Source organism: Mercurialis annua, linkage group LG1-X (genome assembly GCF_937616625.2).
Source record: "Mercurialis annua linkage group LG1-X, ddMerAnnu1.2, whole genome shotgun sequence".
NCBI classification, from domain to species: Eukaryota; Viridiplantae; Streptophyta; class Magnoliopsida; order Malpighiales; family Euphorbiaceae; genus Mercurialis; species Mercurialis annua.
This window is the reverse complement of record NC_065570.1, coordinates 50082970-50098096: the sequence shown is the minus strand read 5'-3', so window position 1 is coordinate 50098096 and position 15127 is coordinate 50082970. Positions and strand designations below refer to the sequence as shown.

General features: G+C 30.8%; 2 protein-coding genes across 2 annotated transcripts; both read left to right on the top strand.

The window, feature by feature from the left end:
- The first annotated feature begins 2644 nt into the window (after window positions 1-2644).
- On the top strand, window positions 2645-4871 carry LOC126665892 (glycine cleavage system H protein, mitochondrial). Its single transcript, XM_050358824.2, has 4 exons — window positions 2645-2803; window positions 3597-3685; window positions 3826-3996; window positions 4652-4871. Exons 1-4 carry the CDS (start codon window positions 2707-2709, stop codon window positions 4778-4780), a joined length of 486 nt encoding a protein of 161 aa, XP_050214781.1. The 5' UTR covers window positions 2645-2706; the 3' UTR covers window positions 4781-4871.
- Window positions 4872-5276: 405 nt separating this feature from the next.
- On the top strand, window positions 5277-7306 carry LOC126664679 (embryo-specific protein ATS3A-like). The gene is made up of 2 exons (XM_050357186.2): window positions 5277-5602; window positions 6705-7306. The coding sequence occupies exons 1-2, from the start codon at window positions 5510-5512 to the stop codon at window positions 7167-7169; spliced, it is 558 nt and encodes a 185-aa protein (XP_050213143.1). The 5' UTR covers window positions 5277-5509; the 3' UTR covers window positions 7170-7306.
- Window positions 7307-15127: the final 7821 nt, after the last annotated feature.

The following is a 15127-nucleotide window of genomic DNA, read 5'->3' as shown; positions in this document are numbered from 1 at the left end:
CAAGTATTTGGGGCTCCCGTCTTTAGTGGGTAGAAATAAGGCATCTATCTTTAATTTTATAAAAGATAGAGTGTGGAGTAGAGTCCAAGGTTGGAATGCAAAATTTTTATCACGAGGTGGTAAAGAGGTTTTGATTAAGTCGGTAGCACAATCTATGCCCAATTACGTGATGAACGTATTTTTAATTCCTCTCCGGCTTTGTGAGGAGTTAGAAAGGATGCTTAATTCTTTTTGGTGGGGTCGAGATCAAGCTAAAAAGAAAGGAATTAGTTGGGCAAATTGGGATAAACTGTGTGTGGCAAAGAAGTTTGGTGGCATGGGATTCAAAAAAATTCGAAACTTTAATATTGCCATGTTGGCTCGGCAAGCGTGGAGATTTCTTAGTTCGGAGAATAAGCTTATGGTGAAGATTTTTAAAGCGAAGTACTTTCCTGATTCTTCATTCCTTGAGGCGAAAATAGGGTCAAATCCGAGCTACGTTTGGCGTAGCATTTTCGAGGCGCAAAAAGTAATGAAATCAGGTGCAAGAGTTAAGATTGGAAATGGGCAAAATACAAGAGTTTGGGGTAGTCCATGGCTTGATGATGATAATGGAGGACTCATTTCTACTCCTATGCCAGGGAACTTAGAGAATTCGATGGTTCGAAATCTCATGGATGAGGAGGGAAGGGCGTGGGACGAAGGGTTAGTGCGAGACGTTTTTGTGAGCAGCGATGTGGAGAAAATCCTGAAAATTCCGATCAGTAACCGGAATTTAGAAGACGGGTGGTGTTGGAGGTTCGATTCAAAAGGCAAATTTACGGTTAAAAGCTGCTATAGAGCTGTTTGCGGTGAGTATTTAGGGCCTTTAAATGATGTTTGGAATTTAATATGGAAGCTTAGAATCCCGTTGCATGTCCGGAACTTTTTGTGGCGAGTTTGCAAGGATTACCTGCCAACGGCCGAGGCTCTTGCTCGAAGGAAAGTGTTTGTTTACTCTCAGTGTTCGGTTTGTGCAGCGGGAATTGATAATGCAGCTCATATCCTGGTGTCTTGCTCGGTTGCTGCTGATTGTTGGAGTATTATTAAAGTTCCTGAGTTGTGTGAAGGAATGGCTGTTGTGGAATGGATTTGTAGGTGGCTCACAGGTATGAATATGGAGGATAAATCCTTGGTTGCCATGGTGTGTTGGAATCTTTGGGTAAATAGAAACAATGCCGTGTGGAATAAGAAATGGGGGACTGTGGATTCCATTATTGGAGCTGCTACTGCTCAACTTTCAGCGTGGAAAATCTGTCATCTGCCGGACGAAGAGATGCGTGGAGCTGAGCTGCTCCAAGATGACGGGCGTGTTAGCTGGGTTCCTCCAAGACAGGGATGGTTAAAAGCTAACTGTGATATAGCGAATTTTTCGAATAGTCAAGGAACGGGACTGGGTATTGTTGTTCGTGACTCCAATGGTGTTGTGGTGCAAGCGCGTCAAGTCAGACTTAGCTGCAATATTTCTCCGCGGGCGGCGAAAGCTATGGGAATTCGTGAAGCGCTGAGTTGGTTGAAAGATTGCCAAAATTTGATAATAGAGTCGGATGCGATGGATGTTATTTTGGAGATTAGGAATCCGGAATTGTCTGAGGATATCCTAATAGGTGATTGTGCGTATTTAGCAAAGCAGTTAAGTAATGTTAGTTTTAATTTCGTGAGACGATCTGCGAATCAGGCAGCGCATATTCTAGCGCAGAATGCCCGTTCCATTTCAGGTCATCAGGAGTGGTACTGTCACTTCCCTGAATTTCTCACAAATGTAACTGCTTTGGATCATTAATAAAAGTTCGACTTTCTCTCAAAAAAAAATATATATCCATAAAAAACCAATAGCTTACATCAACATCATTTGGCGAAGACTACAAAAAATGAAATTATTATTTTCTACAATAATATATATCATAAATTTAAAGTTTCTGAGCCTCAAACTCAAGATCCGATTGAGGCTTAATGGATGAAACATAATATTTTGCTTATTAAAACATAAGAGCATGATTGAATACATATATAATAAATAAATTGTACAAAATCCACAAATTATGATATATGTAAGTTGACTTTACGTACAGATTGTATCTCCCACAACAACAACAAAAACTCCAAGTAACAAGTTCAATACCATCAGGGTCTAAACAATTACATTCCAGTAAATAAGGAAAATGAATATCAATCGTATAAGCATTGGACATCAAACTGCTAGATTATGGATTTAGATCCTTCCACAAGCGTCCCCCCTTTCCAAATATCAAAAAAATAAAAATAAGAAAAACAATTATCCTTAATAATATTATTTATATAAATTCCATTTCCATACCCGTTTCATGTATAAGATAATTATACTGAATTAAAAAAAATCTGAGGGTTAAAATTATATTGATTTTAATAAATTCTACGCAGAAATTTATTTGTCAAACTATCATATATTATTGATGGAACGACGAAACTGTACTTTTTTAGTGCAACCGAATTTAACGTATGGAGGAGGGTTGATACAATTAAAGCTAAAGGGTTCATTAGAATAAATATCGAGAACCGAGGGACCAAATAGGTACTTTTGATTAATCAGTAATGGGTGTTGAGGATGAGGCTTTCTACGCCCACCATTCATCTTATTAGATGATAGATTAAAGCTGAACATAAGTCTATCTTTTTGGCACTGGAAAAAAACTAAAACTAGAATTAAGAATGGCACTCAGAATCTGGGCTTCTTCCACTGCCAATGCACTCAAAATTTCTGTTGCCTCCAGACCTCATTTCTCTCCTTCCAGATGCTTCTCTTCTGGTATCTATTTATTTCTCTTTTTCTTGTAATTTTTTATATTCATTCAATGTTTTTGTTACTTTAACCAATTTGTTTCTTATATCCTAGACTTTATCAAAATTCTTAGCTTTAGTTTTTATTTAGGCAGCACGGATATTTCGTTTAATTAATGTGTCCCGTTTCGGACACTTGACGTTTCAGACACGGAACTTCATTTTTTATATGGAAACCCTTTTTTTTTAAACCGGAATATGGAAACCCTTGAAACAATACTGTTTCGCCGTGTATGTATTCAAGTGTTCCCTCTTTTCGTGTCTGTGTCTGTGTCCGGTGCAACCTAGGTTTTTATTATTTAACATGGTATTAGAGTCTCCATAATTAAAAGATTGTCAATATCCTTCGTTAAATTAATTAAGATATTTAAGCATAATGTAAAGTTCGGTTCTTGATAACAATCCATTTCATTAATTAAAGATTTGAAATTAATTTGTTTTTATTCACGTTTTAAATTTATAAGCATTTTGCGTACGAGAGTGTGTTAGAATAATAAAATCATAATTAGCATCTCCTCTAATAAGTTTAAGTTTTGAATGAATTAATTATTTGAAAATGCCCATAAATTTAAGTATGATGCAAAGTTTGAAATCTCGACGGCCATCCATTTTATTAATAAAATTTTGAGTAAATAGATCTGTCCTTTAATTTTATAAACATTTGGGTATGATAATGTTATGAGAAATAATAAAATTATAATGGAAGTCTGGTCTAATAGGTTAAATTTTTGGATGAAATTAGAAATAAATTTGGTTTGCAGTTTTGGATGGGCTAAAATATGCAACTTCACATGAATGGGTGAAGCACGAAGATTCAGTGGCTACTGTTGGCATCACTGACCATGCTCAGGTTAATACTAATTACAAGCTTATTTCCATCAGAAAATGACTGATTCACTCCCTTAACTTATACCAAAACTTCAAAAAACTCAATTTTAGAAATTTCTAACAATTGCACCCAAAATTTATTGAATTTTGGAAAATCGACAGGACCATCTAGGAGAAGTGGTGTTTGTGGACATGCCAGAAATAGGGGTGGCAGTGAGTCAAGGAAAGAGTTTTGGAGCAGTAGAAAGTGTGAAGGCAACGAGTGATATCAACTCTCCCATTTCTGGTGAAATTATTGAGGTCAACAAAAAGCTAAGTGAAGCCCCTGGCTCGGTGAGTCCCTCTAGTTTGTCGATAAATATTTCGGAATTATAATTATCGATCCCTAAATTTAGGTCGAAAATATTATTTTATTTTCATTTTTAAAAATATTGTTATACTCGCGACATTTCGATTACTAAAATATCTTCTAAAGGAGTTTTAGTATCTGATATCTAAATATCGGATTAAATTTTACATGATAGCTGGATTTTTTGATTTTCTTTTCATTTTGATAATCAAATATTTATTTTTCCGATAAAGAGAGTAACTAAATAATTTTACACGGTATATTGATGGAAAATATTTGTCTTCTCAACTTTGCTACATCATTTAAAGTCAATATTCATTTTAAAATAAAGTATATAGGTGAACGATCTTAAAATAAATAAAATATGATGAATATTATGTCCAAGTTGTCAACATAAACATTATGTAGTTATCTCTTATTATTGAAAAGAAAAAATAGATGTCTGGTAATCGAAATGAAAAAAAAAATTGAAATTCAATTACTGTTTGATAAACACACTATAGTAATTTTTAAAAATTCTATGAAAATAATAATAATTCTAACTTTATATTAATTTATAATACTTTTTCCGAATAAATAATACTTGTTTATTTTATCTAATTTTGTTTTTTTTTTGTTTTTTAATCTTGGCAATGGAAGATTAATTCAAGTCCATATGAAGAAGGATGGATGATCAAGGTGAAGCCCAGCAACCCATCAGAATTAGAGACATTGATGGGTTCAAAGGAATACACTAAATTCTGTGAGGAAGAAGATGCTGCTCATTAGAATTTTCTTCATTCATATTCCCTTGGACTAACTTGTTACAAAAACTATTCCAAGTCCCACTTTTTCTCAATAATTAAAAAATTGTTCTCTATGTACCTTTTCTTTTCCTCTCTTGTTTTCCTTTTCATTTTTCAATTCTATTTAGACTAATAGTGGTAAAAAAAAGTCAATTTTTTTTTAAGATTTAAAAATCTATCCAAACCTTTTAAAAGTTGTAAATCAATTCGCTATATGCACATATCCAATTTTATTAAATTTTTAACTGCGCCTAAATGACAAGTGAATGTATAATTTAAAAAAAAAAATGGAAATAAAAAAATTAGGACGAAACATGGTTCGGATTAATCAATTTTGAAAAATTAGATAGAAATCCAGTAAATTGACCAAATTGACGTAAAATTACAGCTTTTAAAAAGTTTGGATAATTCATAAAAAAAGGACATTTAGACACTAATAAGCTTTTTATTTATTACTTCCTCCGTTTTAAAATGATTGGTCATTTAGACAACTACAAGATACTTTACCCTAATAACCAAGAAAATTAATTTCAATAAAGCTATGAGTATTAAGGAATATTTAATTCCCCTTAAGCATATATACTTAGGATCACATATGTATAAAGCTAGTTTAAGAATATTATTCATTTCATTATAATTCAAGGCAAGAATAATGAGTTCACCTAGCTATACATATAAATTGCATGGAAAATATTAAAACATAGAGAGTACAATGCAAATGGGTTTGATCTTATTTGGTTGCTTCTTTTTGCTTGCTCTACTATCAGCTGCAGCTGATCAGACTCTGTTTCTTCCACAAAACAAGGTACTACAATTTAACTTAATTTTCGTGGAATGTGATTATATATCATGAGAGATTAAACAATTTAAATATTGATAATTCTTTCCCATTTTTAAAGGTTGATAGTAATTTTAGTCTAATTTACTAATTGTTCAATTTGACATGTGTTTTTAATATTTTAAATGATGAATTGAGAGAATTTATATATGCAATTTTTTAAATTTCATTATGTTTTTGCAATTTTATACGTATTATTAATTATTTTAAAATTAAATTTTTAAAGACCTAATTACTTAAAAATATCCAATATTTTTATTTATGGTGCAACCTTATAAAAACGTTAATTCTAATATAAAAGATCTATGGGGCAATTACTTAGAAATACATTTTGTGCAACAGCCCGTCCTATCTGATAGAAAAGGATCCCATGATCCTGAACCGATCTTACCTGGGATCGTAAATCCCAAATTCGTCTATGAAGAGTAGATAGAATTATATTAGTGTCTATAATGGATTTCTTCTGTGTAATACTAATTGATAGGGCCTCATTGGTAAATGCTACAAGATCTCGTACATTGGAACCCATGGTTATGGACCCGAATCCATTAGTATGGAACATTTTATTTTCCAAGTAAAATAGCAGTTCCGCTTTCTTTATCTTTATAGAGAATTCCCTTGCGCAATTAATCACTGAATATATATTAAGTATGGGCTTAGTCCTGCCCTTAGCCATTCTCGTGGCTTTGTGAGGAGAAAGAGACCGAAACGAGTAAAAAAGGGTTCGTTCAATAGTCGTTCCCTTTCGATAGTTATTCTAATTGTAGCTATACGCTTTTTTTTAAAAGAGTCAAATCTATTGTATTTTTTATTTATTTATGATTAAATTTTTTAATTTTCCAAACTGTAGCCTAATTTTGAAAATCATAAAGTTAAATTTGGTTATAAATGAAAAAAAAATAAGTATATTAAAATGGCTAAGCTCATTTTTGGTTCCTGTGCAATTTGTATTGTAGTTATTTGGTCCCTATACTTTACTTTTAAATTTTCTAACCCCTTAACTTCGTTAATTTTTGCAATCGAATGTTCCATTAATATTGACAGTCTTTTTCAATATATATACCTGTAGGTAAGAAATTGCACATATGCGATAACAATAGAGACAACATGCACTAGAGGAGCAGAAACTTCAAATCATGTCAGCATAAGATTTGGAGACACAAAATCAAACGACATCGTAACACATCATCTAAACTCCAAACATGTAAGAAAATTAGATCCATTACAACCTCAAGTTCTCGATGATATCCCAACAAAACCTTTTCAAGCTTGCATGATTGATCAATTTCAAGTCACGAGCCAATGTGTGGACTCACCAATTTGCTATTTATATCTAAAATTGGGAGGAAAAGATGACTGGAGGCCAGGTTTTGCGCAAGTTAGGGTTTTGGACGGGTCTCATCTTAGCTCGGATTATTTCTATTTTCGTCGATATTTGCCTCGTCGAGTTTGGTATGGATTTGACGTGTGTGACAAGGAAGTTACTCCTTTTGGGGTTAAATATAAGAGAAAGGTCTTTGCAAGAAAGCTATAGCTAAGTTAATATTAATGTTTGACATGAAATGAGCTACATTTTGTACATATATAATTAATGTTTACAAAATGCTTGATTGTGTTGGGGCTTTTTCCCTTAATCAAAAATATAATGTGGTTAGTGTTGTCAAGATGTTATATATTGATGCATTACTAGTGGTGATAAAACATGAATATCTGGTGATAAAACATGAATATCATGCATCGAGATAATTGTTTTTTCGAGCGGCGGCGCATGACTATGCGGTTAATAAATAACATAGAATAATTTTAAATTTTTTTTTATTTAATTTAAAGCACTAAATCCAAATAAACGTGATAATTTATCAAAAATAGATTATAATTTATTTTTATTATTGTAAATTTATTCTTGTTGACTTAAGTGTAAAATGTTTAAAATATAAAAAGTGCATTGGATTACCATATTAGAAAGCAATAGGACTTATTACAGACTAATAAAGAATGACTCACTCACTTTTAGTTCAAGATGTATCCGGTTTTATAAATAGGTTAGGAGTTAAATCCTTTCCGACTTATTATAGACGTGCGTCGTCCGTTCAGTCGGACGGGTTGATTGGTTGGTGCACTATTTTATTTTTTATATTTATCAAACATTTTTGAATTCATCACTCAACAGTAAAACATATTCTCTAATTTACGTTTTATGTTTTGTCAAGTTATTGTCATGATTTTAATTTCAAAAAAAAATGTTTTACATTTATCTAGAGTTAATTTCATATAAAATCACTATTTTTATACGTTTTTTCATTTTTATCACGTCTTTTAAAAGGTGTCATATAAATTCACCCCCTTTCATTATTTAAATTAATCGGCCACCGACTCTAACTCATATTTAATATATTTTTTAGGTGGAATCGGTTAAATTTGATGAACTGAGGGCCTAAGTGATTTGGCCACTGCTTCCAACATCTCTTTAAACATCAAGTTGTCCTTTACATATCTAACAAACCAGGAATTTTATATATAAATGCACACAAAAAATTGTCAAAAAAAAAGGCACCAGAAATTATAGAGAAAAAAACAAACAAACAAATAAAGATAAAATTACATATGAGGAAAATGTACAGAGGAAAGTAAATACTTTACTAGCCATTAACTATATTAATGGGTTAAGAACCAAAGTGCGTTACTTTTGGAGACAAAAGGGCATAATGTATTGATATTTTTGTTTTTGTGCTAAAAGTCTTCTGTATAAATTTCAATAAGTAAACTATGATAAGGTCGATTTGTTCCATCACAATTAAATTCTCTCAATTAATTCTACTCCCGAATTTTCCTTTTCAATTGGCTTTCTGAATTTTCTATTAGTTTAATTACTCATCTGCTTTCTCTTTTCATCTAATGGTGTTGCCATGCTTTGCTCGATCCCTTAGGTCTAAGGTTGTGTTCAAGGGTGCAACTAGAAGTTTTGGTATAAAGGGATTAAATTGTACAAAAAAATATTAGGGGTGCTAATTGTGTAAAAATACTAATTTAATAGCTATTTCAAAAAAATGCAGGGGTTATATAAAAAATGAGCAAATTACTATGACATCCTCACATTTGACATAATTCAAAGTTTAGTCCCTCTTGTTTGAAAATTAAATTATATAGCCCCTCACTTTTGATTTTATTAACGATTTAGTCCTTACATCCATTTCGGATGTTAGTCTACGAAGTCAAAGAAACTATATGGTCCCCCATTTTTATTTTTCTCAACGATTTCACCCCTCACTTTTGTTTTTGTCGACAATTTCGTCCCTCAGATTTGATAATTAATTTACCCATAAGTCCCTTGACTTTGTTGACTAACACTAAAAATGGATGGAGGGACTAAAATGTTGACAGAAGAAAAAATGAAGGGTCACATAGTTTAGTTTTCAAATAGGAGAAATTAAAGTGTGAATTATGTCAAATGTGAGGGGCTTTATAAAAAAATGTAAAGAGGTGGTTGCTCCCTCTGGGCTAATAATCACCCATGGCCCTCAACTTTAGGGGTACGGGCGCTAAACCCCCTGATGTTTAAAAACGGGCGCTAAACCCCCTAATCTTTGTGTCGGCGCTCACAAAACCCCCTAAGCTTCAAATATGACGAAAATACCCCTGCCGCCGTTTTTTCAGTCAATTGTCAGTTTTAAAAAAAAAACTAACACTGCCATATCATCTGACACGTCAAAAATATACCTTAAAAATTTCAAACACCCAAAATACCCTTATTTTAATTTAGAAAAAGACAAAAAAAAAAACAAACCAACCCAATCTAATCTAACCATTTGATTAACCACAACAACCAACCCAACCAGCACTCCCACCCAGCACTCCCATCCAACCACCGCCGCCACCCTACCACTGCCGAAAAATATTTCCGGTCATCTTCTCCGAGCGGAAGATGACCGGAAATTTTTTTCGGTCATCCCTCAGCAAGGATCTGTTTTTGGATCAGATCCTTGCTAAGGATCTATTCCAAGAACAGATCCCCGACTGGGATCTGTTCTTAGAACAGATCCTTGCTTGGATCTGTTCCAAGAACAGATCCTTGCTTGGATCTGTTCCAAGAACAGATCCTTGCTTGGATCTGTTCTCGGATGACCGGAAAATTTTTCCGGTCATCTTTCACTTGGAGAAGATGATTGGAAAATTTTTCGGCGGTGGTGTGGCGAAAATGGTTGGGTTGGGGTGGTTTGGGTTAGAACGGGTGGTTGGATTTTGGGTTGAATTTTTTTTTAATCAGATATTATATTTAGGGGTGTTTTGGGTATTTTTATTTTTTTGTCTTTTGATGACGTGTCAACTGACACATGGTGTCGGTCAAATTTTTTTTGTTTTAAAGACAGTCGCCAAATAAAAGACGGCACAAAGGGTATTTCCGTCCAAAAGGGCCATGGTGAGCGCCGACACAAAGATTAGGGGGTTTAGCGCCCGTTTTTAAACATCAGGGAATTTAGCGCCCGTACTCTTAAAGCTGAGGGGTCATGGGTGATTATTAGCCCTCCCTCTGCCTTTGGTTGTGTTTTTCAGTTAGCATGTAAATTGATTATGCGTGTGTATAACCGACGTCATGCATGAATACAATATTTTTTATCAATTAATTATAATTAATTATTATTTGTATTATGTAATATTAAAAAATATTTATTATGCTAAGCAATCAAACTGTATACATATTAAGGGAAATTATTTAAATTATTTATTCATCCTATTTTTTATTTTTTATAATTTCACAAACTATATCAATTTATCAATTTACCCAATTTCAGCATAATAATTATTATTAGAGATGAGTAAGACATGTCGAATCAGGTGTAAAACTGCGGTAAATTAATGAGTAAATTACTATGACATCCCTCACATTTGACATAATTCACAGTTTAGTCCCTCTTATTTGAAAATTGAATTATATAGCCTTTCACTTTTGTTTTTGTCAACGATTTAGTCCTTCCGTCCATTTTGGATGTTAGTCAACGAAGTCAACAAAACTATGTGGTACCCCAGTTTTGTTTTTCTCAACGATTTCACCCCTCACTTTTGTTTTTATCAACGATTTCGTCCCTCAGATTTGATAATTAATTTACCCATAAGTCATTTGACTTCGTTGACTAACACTAAAAATGGACGGAGGGACTAAAATGTTGATGGAAGTAAAAGTGAGGGGCCACATAGTTTAATTTTCAAACAGGAGGAATTAAAGTGTGAATTATGTCAAATGTGAGGGGTTTTATAATAATTTGCTCTAAATTAATTGAAAAGAAAGTCAAATTTAAGATTAAATTAATATCAAAAAGTTTAAGTTTGTGTTAATTAATTAACACTTGCAAGTTAAAAGAGTAAATTGACAACTACCTCAAGTTTAAATTATTTAAATTGATTTATAGTACTACAACTAAATATGCAATAGGGTGGTAGCATAGCATAAACAATCTTGCATGCTACAAGGATCAGAATTGTACGAACCCTTCAGTTCGAGTTGTCAATAATCAAGTCTTATTGTATTTCTTATTTATTATTCAGCTTAATTATTTTTTATTGTCTGAAGAAATTCTTAATTCGATTATTTTGGAACATTAATAAGAGATGACAGTAGTTAAGTCAGATCCAAAAACAGTATTTAGCGTGCACCAATCTCCGTTCCCCACCTGTACACATTGACTAGAGCGTCTTATCATTTACCCTTCTTGTCGTTTTTTTTTTTTAAATAAAAGTAAAAATATTTTATAGTCAAGAAGTGCGTCATGCATTGTTTTCATTATTTGTTGGAAACTTTGCCTTTGTTCATTCCATTTCAAAGAGAATTGTATTGGTGAGGGGAAAATGCTATTTAACCCACCATTTTGTACTTCATTTATTGTCCCTCTTTACGTGTCAGCATTTAATTCGTCCAATTCTCCTCCAAAAGTGCATATCTCAAAAACAATTTTTAATACATCCACTAATTTATTACCACGTCAGGTGGGTTAAAGAAGGTGGGTTAAAAAGAAGGGTTATATAGCATTACTCGTGATGAGGCCTGGCCTATGAACTTTTTTTATGGATTACTCAATACCGTCCTTAAATTATTATGTACAGCCCTTTTATTCTCTTTCTGCTATTTATTTAACCGAACCGATTATGACTATAAAATTAAAAGTCAGTAAACGATCATTTCATTTTAAAAAATGATGAATCTGATCAAAATATTTTATCTTTCTAATTGACCCAATCAAATTAACTAAAATCAAATTAACTAAATTGATCAAATAAAATTAAAGTGATATACTTAGTCGGTTAATTAATTGGATAATTATAAACATAAAAAATCACTATTAAAAAAATACTCAAATAACTCGATTATTGGAATCTTATAAGCCTTCACTGTAAACAAATTAAATTTTTTTAATAGCCGAGCCTACTGAACTAACCGAATTAATCAAGACCATCTCCAACGTCCTCATCAAATTTATATCTACATATTATTAGTACCAAATTCACTCCAACCCAAGTTACAAATACAACACCAAATATAACTTTTTAAACCAAATTTATACCTACATATATTATTGTTCAATTTGGTTCGATTGTACCCATAAGTTTTTTTTATTACATTTTCATCAATTTAATTATAAAATATATTTTAAAAATATAAGAAAATTAATAATTAAAATTATAAATTTATCTATCTTTGTATATTATTACAAATTTTATTTTATTTAAAACTAATTTATATTAAAAACTAAAACTAAAAATTAAAAAATTAACACAATAAAATAAAAGATAAACTTGATGGATACATAATTGAATAATTCAATCCTCATAAATACCATGTTACCTCCACAAATATTCTACTTGTACATTACAAAATTTAATATAAATATTTTTATCCTTGTTAATCAATTTTATTTTTTATTATAAAAATAAATGATTAGAGTAATTCAATATTATCGTGTGTAAAATATTCTATCATATCATAAATAAAAATATTTATTTATATTTATGTTTTTAATTAAATAAAAAGTAAAAAATAAATATAATTAAAATTATTAAATAATATTAAATAGTTTGATGAGTTTCTCATAGTTCAGCAAATTTGATGAGTAATGAAAGAGAAATGTCATCAAATTACTCCCTCCGTCCCAAATTGATAGACACTATTTTAAATTTCTTTATCTCAAATTATAAACAGTAATTTATTACGTAAATGGCATATATGTCCTCATTAATTGTAATATATTATATTAAGAAGAGAGAAAAATTTATTAATAAACAAAGTGTTGTTTTGTATATATTTGCTAAATTTCTTAATATTTGTGTTTGTTCTAAACTGTCTATAAATTCGGGACGGAGGGAGTAATATTTAATGTCTATTTAATGTCTCTAATAATATTTTATGTCATTCATGGGAGAATACTTAGAAGAAATTAATCAAATTAACAGAAATTGATAGATTAATTTCATTAATTAAAATTAAAAAAAAAATTTCCCACCTTTAAATATAATTTTTTTTATCATTAGAGAGGAGATAATAATTGTAAAAGTTGATTATGGTCTTTGTAGAATATTATTCAACATTTATATTATTTGAGCTATAATTAAAGGCTTAGGGTTGTGCATAGTTGGTTTGGTTTGGAATTGGTCTAAAACCGACCAACCAATGTTTGTAAAATTTACAAAGCGAACCGAACTATCAAATTTTAAATTTGGATTATACCAAGCCAAACCAAAAACATTTATTGCGTTCAATTAAAATAATCAATTTTTGTATTTTTTTTAAAATGTAATTTTTTTATTTCTATTTTATATAAATTTGTTAGCATATATAAATGTTGTGTGGAATTTATTAAGTTATGTTTCAACTATAATTAAAGAAAAAAAGACCAATTAATTGTTGGGTTTTTTTAGGTTCAAAACACAGCGGAATTTTAAAAATTTATCAAAAATTCAAATCAAAATTCATGTAATTCGAATAAATAGATTAATGACATAGTTAATACTTACTTGTATGTCGAATTCCACCAGCAATGTAAGAAGGAGGTGGTTCACTTTGGTAATACGTGGCCTCGGATCAGAAACACCTCCAAAAGAACGCGTCCTCTACGATTATCCACACGAACAAATTTTTGCCAAAACTAGTGCTTATTTGCTAGCACTATTGCTTCACAAAGCAATTTCGAATTATTTAGTGATTGTGTATCTTGTGTTTATTTTGAAAAACACATATTTTGAAACTTTAGGTTTAATAGCCTATTTATAGGAAAAAAAGACATATAGGGTTTACTCAAAAACGTGTTTTGCAATCATATGCAAACACTGCGTCTTTGATAACTCTTTTAAGTTTATATCTATCAAAAACTCCTTTTTAATAATTACACATATATATTAATTATTATTATTATTATTATCTTTAAAAGATAATATCTTAAGAAAAGCACTTGTTCTTAAATTTTGAATTTCAATTAATATATATTTATTGTTATATATAGTACGAATTATATATATAATAATATATTAATCACTTAATTCCATTAAATATGTACAACTCATAACTGTTTTGTGCCTGTTTTTAGTGTGTGATTCTGTAAGTTCATATAATGTTGACAGTAGACCTAAAATCTCTATTTCGACCTATAAATCGTAAGTGGCTCTAGTAAGACATTATGACTACCCAAGTTATATGAATATCGATTATCCGATTTAACCATTTTACAATAATATTGTAATCGTTTTGTCCCACGATATCCTGATTGAATATAAGGCATAGTTCTGTCATCCTTATCATATTTAATTATTAGTTTCCTAATTCCAAATAGACTGAAAATAATAACTCTTTATCAATTTATTTAGCATGACCATGCATTTCTTTCAGTTTATCTTCTTCAAGAGGCCCATAGATATCGTACTCAAATAAATGAAAATTCATTCTCAGTCATTTCTCACGTGTTACTTTCATATCCAATGACAATCTATTCCATTATCCTGTTAAAGATAATGTAAGACTGTATCAAAATATGAAATAGTTATGTAGAAATTCATGGTGATTTCAATGTCAAAGGATTATACTAATAGAACTGTAATGAGAATTACTTATGACATTGATCAATATAGTATTTTTAAGGTGGATCATCCAATACCTTATCTCAAATAGCACTTGTGATTTGACTTAATATCTCATATACATGATTAGTAAAATATAATCATCACTCAACATCATACTAGTTTCAATATTAAGACTAGAAATAGATGGAATATAATTTTTATTAAATCTAAGGGTTCTACTATCAAATCACATACTTTATGACCTTAAAAAGAATTAACCATTCAAATATTTTAATTATAATATAAAATAATAAAAAACAGCCGATCAATAAATAACAAAACGATAAAGTCAATACATGTTCAAACATGATTGACCTAGTGCATATCATAACATTAGTATTATTTTTATTTATTCATTTGGTAATTCGGTTTTCGGAGTTTTTGGTTGTTAAA